We start from the raw sequence: 12,598 nt of genomic DNA, 5'->3' as shown, positions 1-12,598 counted from the left end.
GCTATCCTTTCAAGGGCAGGGTTCATGCTCAGTTCTAGAATGAAGCCATTGTTGATGGAGTCTGTTCCCAGGGCCCACAGAGACTCTGGCTGAGCCCACGCAAAGGTAGAGTTCTTTACTAATGAAGAGGTGGCTGTTACTGTTTAAGTTCCATTGCAGCAGTGACCTGCCGAAAAGGCACTAACTACTCTAGGGACTTACAGGGAGGGAAATTGTCTGACAGAAGATCCTGGGCCAAGTGCCGCTGTTGGCTTGGACAACTTCTCTGTGGGTCCAGATATTAATCTTACTTAGGAAATCAGGCTCCCGGTTGGCTGGAGCCTGTGTGTCAGACCTTCCTCCATACTTAGCCCTCATCCCCGCCCATCCTCCATAGAGGGGAGAGGTGATAGTCTTAACACTACTGGAAAGCTTCTTGTAGCAAAGGTGAGAGGTCAAGGCAAAGGGGGTGGCGCATGGGCGTTCTGGAACTGGCAATCCCAAGAGTCTTAGTTTTGTTTGTTCTTAGCCATCTACAGTAGTGAAAAGTACTCAAAATTGTTTGAGACCGTGTGGTGGTGCGAGCCTTAATCCCAGCACTTGGGAGGCAGAGGCAAGTGGTTGGATCTCTGAAAATTCGAGGTTCCAGGCCAGTTAGGGCCATATATAAACAAATTATTTATTTATTAAAAAAAATCAAGAAAAAAAATGCCTTACTGCTTCTACTTAAATGTGTTGTGTCTTCAAAGCCTGGTCCCAGGTGGTTTTTGCCTATGTCTAACCCTGATGAAGGTACCTATATTTTCCCATCCAGCTCCATGTCTTCTCTCTGCCTTTGGAGAGGTCCCTGGGGGAGGACTGTTTCACTGTTGTTGCTGTTTTCCATTTCATCTTCACAACTTTGGAGCTGTGGTGACTATCTGACATAACTGAGGACTCAGATTCAGGGGAGGAATGGGCTACCCAAAAGTCCTGCAGCTGCTAACTGGCTCTGACCCTAGGACCTGTACTTTTTAATTTTTTAAGACAAAAATCTAACCTTGTAGCCTAGGCTGCCTTTGAACTTGAGATACTCCTGCCTTTATCCCCCAAGTGCTAGGTTCTATGGGTGTGTAAACCATGCCCACCCCAAACCTGTACTTTTAAGGCCATGAAAAAGGGTCTGCTTCTAAGTCTGAAAACCTTCCCTGGGACTGACGTGAGAGGAAGTGCCCAATTTTCCCTAGTTGTGTTTTGATCTGTGAGATGTACACAAACACACACACTTTTTAAAACATAAACTATGGTTAAATGTGTGTGTGTGTGTGTGTGTGTGTGTGTGCGTGCGCGCGTGTTGTTTTGTTGAGAGTTATACTCTGTAGTCCAGGATAGCCCAGAACTCACTGTATATCCACGGCTAGCCTCAAATTCTCGGCAATCCTGCCTCAGCCTCTTGAGTACCAGGAAATACATTCTTTCTCTTTTTTATAAAACGAGTAACCTTGGCTAGGAAGATGGTTGAGAGGTGAAGAGTGCATGCTGCTCTACCAGAGGACACAGTCTTGGTTCCCAGCTATCTTATGGCAGCTCAGCCATACTCCAGTTCTATGAGATCTAGTTCCTCTGGCTTCTGTGGGACCAGACATGCAAGCGGCGTGCACACATGAATGCAGGCAAACACCCACAAACAAAACATTTAAAAGAAAGTAACCTTTTAAGTTGGGGCAGCTGCACATGGTGGCACACGCCTGTGATCCCATCACTTGTGAGTTTGAGGCCAGTCTGGTCTACGAAATGAGTTCAGGACAGCCAAGGCTACACAGAGAAACCCCATCTCGAAAATCAAAAAAAGACATGGAGGTATAAGAATATGTAATACAGAGGCTGGGATGATGGCTCAGTGGGTAAAGTGAAAGCACAGTGACCTGAGTTTGGGTTCCCCAGCACCCTGTGAGAACCCAGGTGTGGTGGTACAGGAAGTGGGTCCCAGGGGCTGCTGGCTAACCAGTCTAGGTGAACTGCTAAGTGCTATGTTCAGTGAAGACCCATCACAGAAAATAAGATGAAGAAAGATTGAGGGAAACACCTGACATCAACCTCTGGCCTCCACAGACAGCACAGATAAACATTTTAAAATTACATTGGGAGGGGGATAGAGAGATGGCTCAGTGGTTAAGAGCGCACTCTGCTCTTCCATAGGTTCTGAGTTCAATTCCCAGCAACCACATGGTGACTCACAGCCATCTATACTGGAATCTGATGCCTTCTGGCATGCAAGTGATCTACAGATAGAGTACACATATATGTAAAATACATAAATGAATTAATTAAAAAATTACATGGGAATAAAATATGAAAAGGACCTTTGTTTTTTTTTAAGATTTATTTATTATATATACAGTGCTCTGTGCACCTGCACACCAGAAGAGGTCACCAGATTATAGATGGTTATGAGCCACCATGTGGTTTCTGGGAATTGAACTCAGGACCTTTGGAAGAACAGCCAGTGCTCTTAAACCCCTGAGCCATCTTTCTAGCCCGAAAAGAACCTTTTCGTTTTAGTTATTTAGGTACTAGTGATCAGACCTAGGGCCTTGTATTTACCACTTTACTGTATTTTCAACCCTTCAACACTTACTCTGTCCCTCTTAATTTCTACAGGACAACACAGTTGACAGGTTGATTTGTGTCTTTTATTTGATATGTCTTTGCAAATGTATTTATATAGTATTTTTTAATTTTAATAAAATTTAATGTGTGTTTGTGTGTATATGTGCCAAGGCATGTCAGCATACAGGAGATGGCTTTCTTCCTACCATGTTGGTCCCAGATATTAAGCTCGGGTCCTCAGGTTTGGCAAGTGTCTTTACCCACTGAGCCATCTTGTTAGTCCAACATAATGTACTTCTAAACAGACACATGAAGATATTCTATGCACATCATTCTTCCCCCCCCACCAGTATGTCCTAGAGAGTCTGTGTAGAACAGATTGGTACAGAGAGTTCTTCAATCTGAAGGGCTTCCCAAGAGCGATGACAAGGTTGTGGTCTGTTTTACCAGTCCCCAGTGAACACTGAAAGCTCATTTTTTTCCGGGACAAATTTGTGCAGCGCACACCCACATGTGCAGGTGTTTCTTGAGAGCTCTCTTAGTCACTTTTCTATTTCTGTGACAAGGTGCCATGGCCAAGGCAACTTATAGAAGAAAGAAGACTTCCGATGGATCTTACAGTTTCAGAGGGTTAGAGTTGATGGCCGTCAGGATAGGGAACTCCGCAGTGGACTGCCAGGCAGGCTGTGGCACAGGAGCAGTAGCTGAGCACTTAACATCTCGATACACACCAGATACAGAGAGAGTTAACAGGGCCTGATGTGGGCTTTTAAAACCTCCAAACCTACCCCCAGTGACACGCCATCCCCAAGGCCACATGTCCTAATCTTTCCCAACAGTTCCATCAGCTGGGAACCGACTATTCATCCATAGGATACTGTGAGGCGCATTATCATTCTAAGTACCACACTCCTTTCAGGAACTGCTGGATCAAACATGCTACACCTACACAGAGCTGTGAAAGCTGTGCTCACCAGTCATGTACCATGTGGCTTTGGAATATGCTTGAAATCTTTTTTGGGGGAAACAGGTAGATATAAATAATGAATTCATCTAAAAAACAAACAAAAAAAAAGCAGTCCTCAGCCTCAGAGTGAAGTGACTTGGATACCAGGAAAATTACTGGTCTTTGGATCCCAGACCACAAGGTGTGCCTGCCATCCAGCCCCAGCTTGCTGATTTGACGCAAGCCATCTTTAGGGAAGCAGCAGAACTGCCCTCCCTTGTCTGCTGAGAAAAGCCCTGTGATGTCAAGCTTACCTTGGCTGCACCAGCTCTAGGCCCCACCTGCCTGGCCTGATTGGAGGCAGACTGCCTGGCTACTGTGGGACTGCCTTGGAAGACAGCCACAGGCACACCTCTTACAGTGACCGGGGAGACTCAGAACACAGTGCTGGGGTCAAAGGGAGGCCAGTTTCTATTTAATGCACTAATTCTCTATTTTCCTTCCTTCAAACTGTTAGCATACGTAATTTTAAAGTTTTTTTTTTTTTTTTTTTTTTGTTTTTTCAAAGAGAGCCTTTCATAAACCTTAGAAAGTAGTGAGGAAAGTCAGTTGGAAGTCATAACTCCAGTTTCCTAACCCTGTTAGAAATGAATCTGTAGCGCCAGGTGGCACCACACGCTGTTAACCTAGTGCTTAGCAGGGGCATCCCCCACGAAGAGACAGGGTTTCTCTGGGTAGCTCTGGCTGTCCTGGAACTCACTTTTAAGACCGTGCTCTCCTCAAACTCAGAGATCCACCTGCCTCTGTATCCTGAGTGCTTAAGTGTCACCATCCTTAAGTGTCACCATCTTAATGCGTTTTTAAGAGTTAAGAAAAAAAGAGTTGTTTCAGAGCTGGGCAGTGGTGGGGCACACTTTTAATCCCAACACTTGGGAGGCAGATGTGGGAAGATTTCTGAGTTCAAGGACAGAGTCTTCTACAGAGCAAGTTCGGGATGAAAGAGTTGTTTCAAAAAGAAAAGACTGAATTCTCTTTATGCATTAACATCTCCCTATAGGGTTTTGTAAGCACCACCGATGGCAAGATGGCATTTAGAAAGGAATTCGGCAGCAGGGGCAGGATCAGGTAGGGCTTTTTGTCCAGGAACAATGAAGGCCTAACAACCGATCCCAGACCCTTTGTGTCTGGTAAAATGGTTCCGGGTACCTGCTGTAAATTATGTCCAGATGCTGACAATCAGCAGGGGGCTTGGGTTTCATACTAGCTTAATCCAGAACATACTTTACAACAGTCAGCAGAGAAGACCAGGCCTGCCCGCAGACCTGAGTTCAATTCCCAGAAGCCACATAAAGGTGTGAGGAGAGAAGTGAGTGCATGGAGTTGTCCACACAGGCGCGCGCGCGCACACACACACACACACACACACACACACACACACACACACACACACACAACCCTGGGAGGTCATTTGTGGTAGAAGAGCACACCTTAGGCTGGAGAGATGCCTTGGAGGTTGAGAGCACTGGCTGCTCTTCCAAAAGGTCCTGAGTTCAGTTCCCAGCAACCACATGGTGGCTCATGACCATCTACGGTGTGATTTGGTGCTCTCTTCTTGTCTGCAGGCAGAACACTGTATAAATAATAAATAAGAGCAGAGCCTTTCCCCAACCAATTTGGTACCAGTGTCACCTCTGTGAAACCTATGACTTTCTCTTTCTCTCTCTCTCTCTCTCTTTTTTTTAAGATTTTTGTTTATTAGCCAGGTACAGTGGTAATACCATAATCCCAGCCCTCAGGGAGGCAGAGGCAGGGGCATCTCTGTGAGTTCAAGGCCAGTCTTGTCTACAAAGGGAGTCCAGGTCAGCCAAGGCTACACAGGGAAACCCTGTCTCAAAAAATCAAAAATTAAAAAAAGATTTTATTTTATGTATGAGTGTTCTATCTGCATGTGTGCCTGCATGCTAGAAGAGGGCATCAGATTCTAGTATAGATGGTTGAGAGCCACCTTGTGGTTGCTGGGAACCGAACTCAGGACCTCTGGAGGAGAAGACAGTACTGTTATACACTGGGCCATCTCTCCAGCTCCCCATGACTTTCTCTAGTACCCTGGCTACACTTCTTAAAGGGAGTGAGCAGAGCTGGTCTGTGGGCTGCTTCCCACTTACCCTCTCAGGAAGGGTGACAGGATAGCCTGTTCACTTGTGTTCCCTGGCAAAGTGTGAGCTCCCCCATTGAACGTTCTGGAGAACTACACAGGCTTCCTCTCAGCCAACTAGGTGGTTCCAACAAATGTCCTTTTATTTTCTGAAGCCTACCTAGGCTGGTGTCTTAAGTCCAGTGTCTGACGTAGCCGGGACCTAGTACTAGCGGTCTATTTCTGTAATTTTAATTTTATTTTATAGGTATGAGCACCGTCTGCATGACCTGTGCACTACTTGTGTGAGAGGGTGTCAGATCCTCTGGAAATGGAAGTACAGGTGTCTATGCCGTGAGCTGACACTTGGGTGCTGGGAACGGAAACTGAGTCCTCTGAAAGAGCAGCCGGTGCTCTTAACTGCTGAGCCAGACTCCAAAGACAGCGGCCTGATTGAAAAGTTTTATCTTGAAGTTTATCTTCGCACAGGACGCAGTTTGAACAGTCTATGATAATGGCTGTTAGCATTATCTCAAAATACCTGTCCACACTTGATTACTGCAGAAGCTCATTTGCCTAAGCCTCTATCTCACTTTATTCTTATTTATTTACTTTTTTAAGGAGGTATTTCAGATATCACGGGTGAGCGTGAGGACCTGACGGAGCGTGAAGATCCTCAGGTCCCAGTCCAGCCACATCTCACCTGATAGGACCGAAGTTGTCCCCGAAGCCGCTCGTCGTAGGTCGGGTCCCAGGCCCCCGGCTCCGCCCCCAGGCGCTCAGGCCCCGCCTCCGCTCTCCATAGTTACGGCGCCGGGAGGTGGCGGCCATCTTGGAGCGATGAGCGGGTCGAACCCGAAGGCTGCGACCGTGGGGTCGGCGACTGGGCCCGGCGGGCTGGTGGCTGGCAAGGAGGACAAGAAGAAGGCGGGCGGCGGCGTCCTGAATCGGCTCAAGGTGCGGCGGCAGGCGTCCACACACACGGCCGACGACGGCGCCGGAGCCGCGATCACCGAGCAGGAGCTGCTGGCGCTGGACACGATCCGCCCTGAGCACGTCCTGCGCCTCAACCGGGTCACCGAGAGTGAGTGGCGGGCGGGCCGCGCCCTCCCTGGGCACCGGGCCCGCGAGCCCGTGGCGGGCCGGGCCGTGTGGTGGCGCCGGGGACCGCTCAGGCTGGCCAGGCCCCTTTCCCAGACCCGGCGGCCGAGGGCTTCTCTAGAGTCCGGCCTTATCTGGGCCTGGTCCGACCCTGCCCGCCTGGGACCCGGGCCCTGAGTCAGGCTCCTGCCCATCTTGCCGATCAACCCCCGGCTCTCCCAGCCCCCAGGGACGGAGCCCCTACCTGCTGACTCGACTCCACCTTTCTCTCGGCTCAGGCGCCTGACAGTCCCTCCCCCACCGGGCCTTGCTCTGGTCCCCTTCGGGGTTGGGAGTCAAGCGGTGCCCTTTTGTTTACAGGTAGCCAGTGCTTCCGTCAGACACATGACTGTTGCATCGCTTGCAGACTTAAGCTGTGCCACAAAAAAAAAAAAAAAAGTTTAAGTTTCAGTGTATGTGCACACTGGCGTGGGGATCTTGCTCCTGACCTTATTTTTCTCTAGTGAATTTACAATTGTGTCAGGGTTTCAGAAGTTTGATTTTCGCATAAGAAGTCACCTTCCTGTCTTTTTAGCCGTGTAGGGAATGGTGGGAAGAATTAGGTGTTTGTTCCCTGATGATCTCTGCCATTTGGAAATTGCCCAGGCCAACCCTGACCTGACACCCTTTCCCCTGCAGTTACCTTCTCCCAGGAGTTTTTAGTCACCTGGTTAGCCTTGGCTTGTCCTCCTCACCAACCCTGCCCTTGAGACTTCTAACCCTGCTTCCCTGAAGGATGCCAGACTGTCTGCTGGGTTGTGCTGTTCAGGTTGTTACCAGCAGCTCCAGCGACTTGGAAATGGGAGTTTGAGGGAAAGTGGCTATTACTAGTTCAGCCTGTGCAAGAGGAAACCTCCGTCTCCTAAAATAGTTTTAATTTGATTTTGGATGTTTGGGTGGCCCAGTTTCCCAACAGTGTTTGGGCTGGAACTCTCTTTTGCCCGCCTGAATACAACTTTAGATAGTCTTACTCTGTGGTCCCAGAACAGTGAAAAGCCGCTTCAGTTCTCGATTTTCACTTAGGGTTTTGAAAGTACAGACATGGTTAGCACCTGACCACTGACATCCTTTCCGCCACACCGGTGATTTAGGATCTATAGACATGCCAACAGCACTCAGGTCTCCTCTGAAGGCTTGAGAGTGATGTTCTTTTTCCATCTCTGCAAGTCCTTAGAGAAAGCCGCAGCCAGAGCTTAGTGACCTTTGGATTTCATCACTCTTAAGTTCTTTGTTCTGCGAGCATACACTTGCTAAAGATGCAGAACCTCCAGCACACAGCTTTGGAGTTAGAGTAGTTCCTGAGTCTGCCGTCTCCCTGGAGGCTGACCCACTTGTGCAGCATGAAACAGCTGACACAAGCATGCTGAGACAGTGCGGAGGGGCTGGAAAAGATGCTGTGGGGTCAGCAGACAAGGTGACAGTATCTCTGTGATGTAGTTTTGATTAGTTTCTTGGTTTGTTGTAGGCACCGCTTTGTCCTAATCCATCTGGCCCCTTTCTTGTGCCGTTATCCTGATGTAGGCATGCTTTTGCGTAGCCTACAAACTGAGAACGGTTTTAACCTTTGAAGTGGTGCAGATGTTAAGCTCTTGTTACACGTGGTTATTAAACGTGGCATCAGTGTGCGCTAGCCATTTCATTGTGTAGACCTACTCATTCGCTTATATCCTGTCCATAGATCTTTGGGTTACAGTGAGGGTTGAGTAGTTATGCCATATACTCTATGTCTGCAGAAATAAATAATCCAGGTTATTTATAACCTGGCCTTATCCAGAAGAGTTTGATCTGCTTTTTGATACTGTTCACAAATAACCCTATATTATTTCTTACTCAGTATACATTAAATATATATATATTTTAAAATTAAACTTGAAAGATAGCTCAGTGGTTAGGAGCACTAGCGCTGGCTGCTCTTCCAAAGGACTCAGCTTCAATTCCCAGCACCCATGTGACAAGCTCGCAACTGTCTGTAACTCCAGTTCTAGGGAGTCCAACACCTTCAGGCAGACATATATATAGGCAAAACACCGCTGCACACAAAATAAAAATGAATGTGTTTAAGGAAAAAAGAAACTCAAATAGAAAGTACTGTGCTGAGTAGCGGTGACCACACCTTTAATTCCAGGCAGAGGCAGGCAGATCTCAGTTCCAGGCCAGCCTGCTCTGCAAACTGAGTTGCAAGACAGCCAGTGTTGTTATAAAGAGAAACCCTGTCTTGAACAGCAACAAAAAAATCAAAATGGAAAAAAAAAATTCTCTGACAATTTCATCCATGTATATAATGTATCTCTGAACCATCTCTCTCTGGGGAAGAAGCTTCCCCTTTTCTTTCTTGAATGTCCTAATTTTGACAATACAAGAGGATGTTTGGGGTCTGTGGACATGGCTTGATGGTTAAGATTACTCACTGTACTCCCATTGGACCTGAGTTCTAATCCCGGCACCTACTTGGTGGCTCACAACTGTCTGCAACTCCAGTCCTAGGGGATATGGTATCCTCCTCAGGCCTCCTTGCACACTGTACCCATGTGACGCAGGCACAACACCTGTACACATTGTTGAATAAGAAGGGCCCAAATACTAATTTATTTGAATGCTTGGCCTCCAGGGAGTGGCGCCGAAAGGATGAGAAGGTTTAGGGGGTGTGGTCTTGGAGGGAGTGGCTCACTGGGGGTGGGTTTGGAGCTCTCAGAAAGCCCACAGAAGGCCCACCGTTGAGGGGTTGCCTACAGAGCAGGATATAGTTCTCCGCTATTACTTTAGCACAGTGGTTTTCAACCTATGGGTTATGACCCCTGTGGGGGGGTGTCTAATGACCCTTTCATGAGGGGTCACCTAAGAGCACCAGGAAGTACAGATGTTTACATTATGATTCATAACCACAGCAAAATTACAGTTATGAAGTAGCAGGGAAAATAATGTTATGGTTGGGGTCACCACAACATGAGGAACTATATTAAAGGGCTCAGCAGAAGGAAGGTTGAGAACCTCTGTGCTAGCACCAGGCGTGCTGCCATGGAAACAGACCAACCCTCTGAAACTTTCATAAGAGTTGCCTTGGTCATGGTGTCTCTTCACAGCAATAGAACAGTGACTAAAACAAAAAATAAACTTTTTATTTTATTGTTTTTATTTTTTGGTTTTCCAGGATAGGGTTTCTCTTTGTAGTGCTGGCTGTCCTGGAACTCACTCTGTAGGCCAGGTTGGCCTCAAGCTCACAGAGACCCACCTGCTTCTGCCTCCCAAGTGCTGGGATTAAAGGCATCCACCACCACCACTTGGCAAAAGTTAAATTTTAAAGGATATGTTTGGGCCTTGAGAGATGGCTTAGTGGTTGGGAGCACTGACTGCTCTTTCAGGGGACCTGGCTTTAGTTCCCAGAGCCTATATGGCATCTTAGAACTGCCAGCAGCTGTAATTCTGGAGGGTCATAAGTCCTTAAGTCCTTCTTCAGACCTCTTCCAACATCCATACATGTAAAATAAGAACACATCTTAAAAAAGAAAAAAGGATGTTTGGTGGAGCATTTTCAGTGAATTGCATAGGGAAAGAACACATTTGCTTCAAAACCAGGGAATGAAATAGATGGTAATTTTGGAAGATTACTTTAATAGCATTGGTCTCTCCTTTTCAGATTATTTATGTAAACCTGAAGACAATATCTACGGTATTGATTTTACCCGCTTCAAAATCCGAGATCTGGAGACGGGGACAGTGCTCTTTGAGATTGCCAAGCCTTGCACATCAGGTAGGCTTGGGTGTTGTGGTCGGGTTCATGTGCCGGCACAGCTGTTTCTGGGCCTCCACTCTATCCCACTTCCATGACCTGCCATCGCTTGTGGTGGCCTCACCTGCGGATGACACTAGTTTGAAGCTTTGTTAAAAGGCTGATTTTTGTATTTGTGTGTGTGTGTATGTGAGTACCTTCATGTGCCAGAATGTCCAGGTGGAGGGTAGAGAGAGGACAGCTTTGTGGAGTTAGTTCTCTGTTTCCATGTTTATGGGGTGTCCAGGGATTTGATTCAGGGTGCCAGGATCGTGTGGCAGACACCTTTGGGTGCTGAGCTATCTTACTGTCCCGGTTATGTTTTTAAGACAGGTTCTTACGTAGCCCGTGTTGGCCCAGAACTTGCTGTGCAGCCGAGGGTGCCCTTGAGCTCCTACATGCACCCTTCTACCATGTGCTGGGATTACAGGCATGTGTCACCACAACCAGCATAGAAGGTTGACATGTCACCATTTCATGGTGGCATTGCCCAGGTTCTTCAGTGACTGACTTTATATAATCATGTCAGCCAGTTTGTTTGTTTGCTTGTCTTTGTTTTGTTTGTTGGTTTGTTTTGTTTTTTTGAGACAGGGTTTCTCTGTGTAGCCCTGGCTCTCCCAGAACTCGCTCTGTAGACCAGGCTGGCCTCAAACTCACAAAGATCCGCCTGCCCCTGCCTCCTGTGTGCTGGAATTAAAGGTGTGCATCAGCATCGCCAGGCGAGGCTCAGCCAGTTTTTACTGAGAGGGAGCTGAGACCCAGAATTTGCGTATGACACTTCCCTGAGATGCTGTTCCTGTTCATCCCTTCCTGTTGTCTATAGTGCACACTCCACCTCCGCTGCAGCTAGACTCTCCTGAGGAAAGCCCTTTCCCTGAGTCAGTCTGGGCAGTCTCTTGCTTGCCTTTGATAGTGCTTTAGGCTTCCTGGTTTAGTGGCTTTTCTTTTGTTTTATTTGTTTTTTCCAAAGAGTAAAAAAATCATGTGTGTGCCCTTGTGTGTCCATCTGGGAGTTTGTGCACATGAGCACAGCTGCCTCTGGAGACCGGAGAGGGTGTTGGATCCCCTGAGCTGCGGTAGCAGGCAGCTGTGAGTGCCTGAGCTTGAGGCATCCAAAGAGCAATAGTTGTAACTGTTGAGCCAGCTCTCAGGCCCCGTCCAGCCCCATGGTTAGTCAGTCAGTCTGTCTTTCTTTCCTTCCTTTCTGTCTTTTCTTTTTTTTAACCTTTATTTTATGTGCATTGGTGTTTTGCCTGCATGCATGTCTGTGCAAGAGTGTCAAGATCTTGGAGTTACAGACAGTTGTGAGTTGTCATATGGGTTCTGGGATTTGAACCCAGGTCAGAGCAGACAGTGCACTTAATGCCAGACCATCTCTCCAGCCCACCTACCCTTCTTTCTTTCTTTTTTCTTTTTCTTTCGTTCTTTCTTTCTTTCTTTCTTTCTTTCCTTCTTTCCTTCTTTCTTTGTTTCTGTCTTTTTTCCTTTCCTTTCCTTTTTTCTTTCCTTTCCTTTTTCCTTTCCTTTCCTTTCCTTTCCTTTTTCCTTTCCTTTCCTCTTTCCTTTCCTCTTTCCTTTCCCTTTCCTCTTTCCTTTCCCCTTTCCTTTCCCCTTTCCTTTTTCCTTTCCTTTCCTTTCCTTTCCTTTCCTTTCCTTTCCTTTCCTTTCCTTTCCTTTCCTTTCCTTTCCTTTTTCCTTTCCTTTCCCCTTTCATTTCCTTCTTTCCTTTCCTTTTTCCTTTTTCCTTTCCTTTCCTTTTTCCTTTCTCCTTTCCTTTCCTCTCCTCTTCTCTCCTCCCCTCCCCTCTCCTCTCCCCTCCTCCGCTCCCCTCCCCCTCCCCTCCCCCTCCCCTCCCCCTCCCCTCCCCCTTCCCTCCCCCTCCCCTCCCCTCCCCTCCCCTTCCCTCCTCTCCCCCTCCCCTCCCCCTTCCTCTCCCCTCCCCTCCCCCTTCCTCTCCCCTCCCCTCCCCCTTCCTCTCCCCTCCCCTCCCCCTTCCTCTCCCCTCCCCTCCCCCTTCCTCTCCCCTCCCCTCCCCCTTCCTCTC

General features: G+C 47.7%; 1 protein-coding gene across 1 annotated transcript in view; it reads left to right on the top strand.

Moving 5' to 3' along the window:
- The first annotated feature begins 6,467 nt into the window (after nt 1-6,467).
- The window catches only part of Unc119b (unc-119 lipid binding chaperone B), a 13,675-nt gene continuing 7,544 nt past the window's right edge, over nt 6,468-12,598 (top strand). Inside the window, exons 1-2 of the mRNA XM_055606200.1 lie at nt 6,468-6,732; nt 10,423-10,536. Of these exons, the coding sequence (XP_055462175.1) occupies nt 6,489-6,732; nt 10,423-10,536 (358 nt within the window). The 5' untranslated portion in view covers nt 6,468-6,488. The remainder of the gene's footprint in view (nt 6,733-10,422; nt 10,537-12,598) is intronic.

The sequence above is a fragment of the Psammomys obesus genome, unplaced genomic scaffold (genome assembly GCF_907164565.1).
Source record: "Psammomys obesus unplaced genomic scaffold, mPsaObe1.curated_primary_1811, whole genome shotgun sequence".
NCBI classification, from domain to species: domain Eukaryota; kingdom Metazoa; phylum Chordata; class Mammalia; order Rodentia; family Muridae; genus Psammomys; species Psammomys obesus.
The sequence above is the reverse complement of the archived record's forward strand: the minus strand, read 5'-3'. Positions and strand labels throughout refer to the sequence as shown.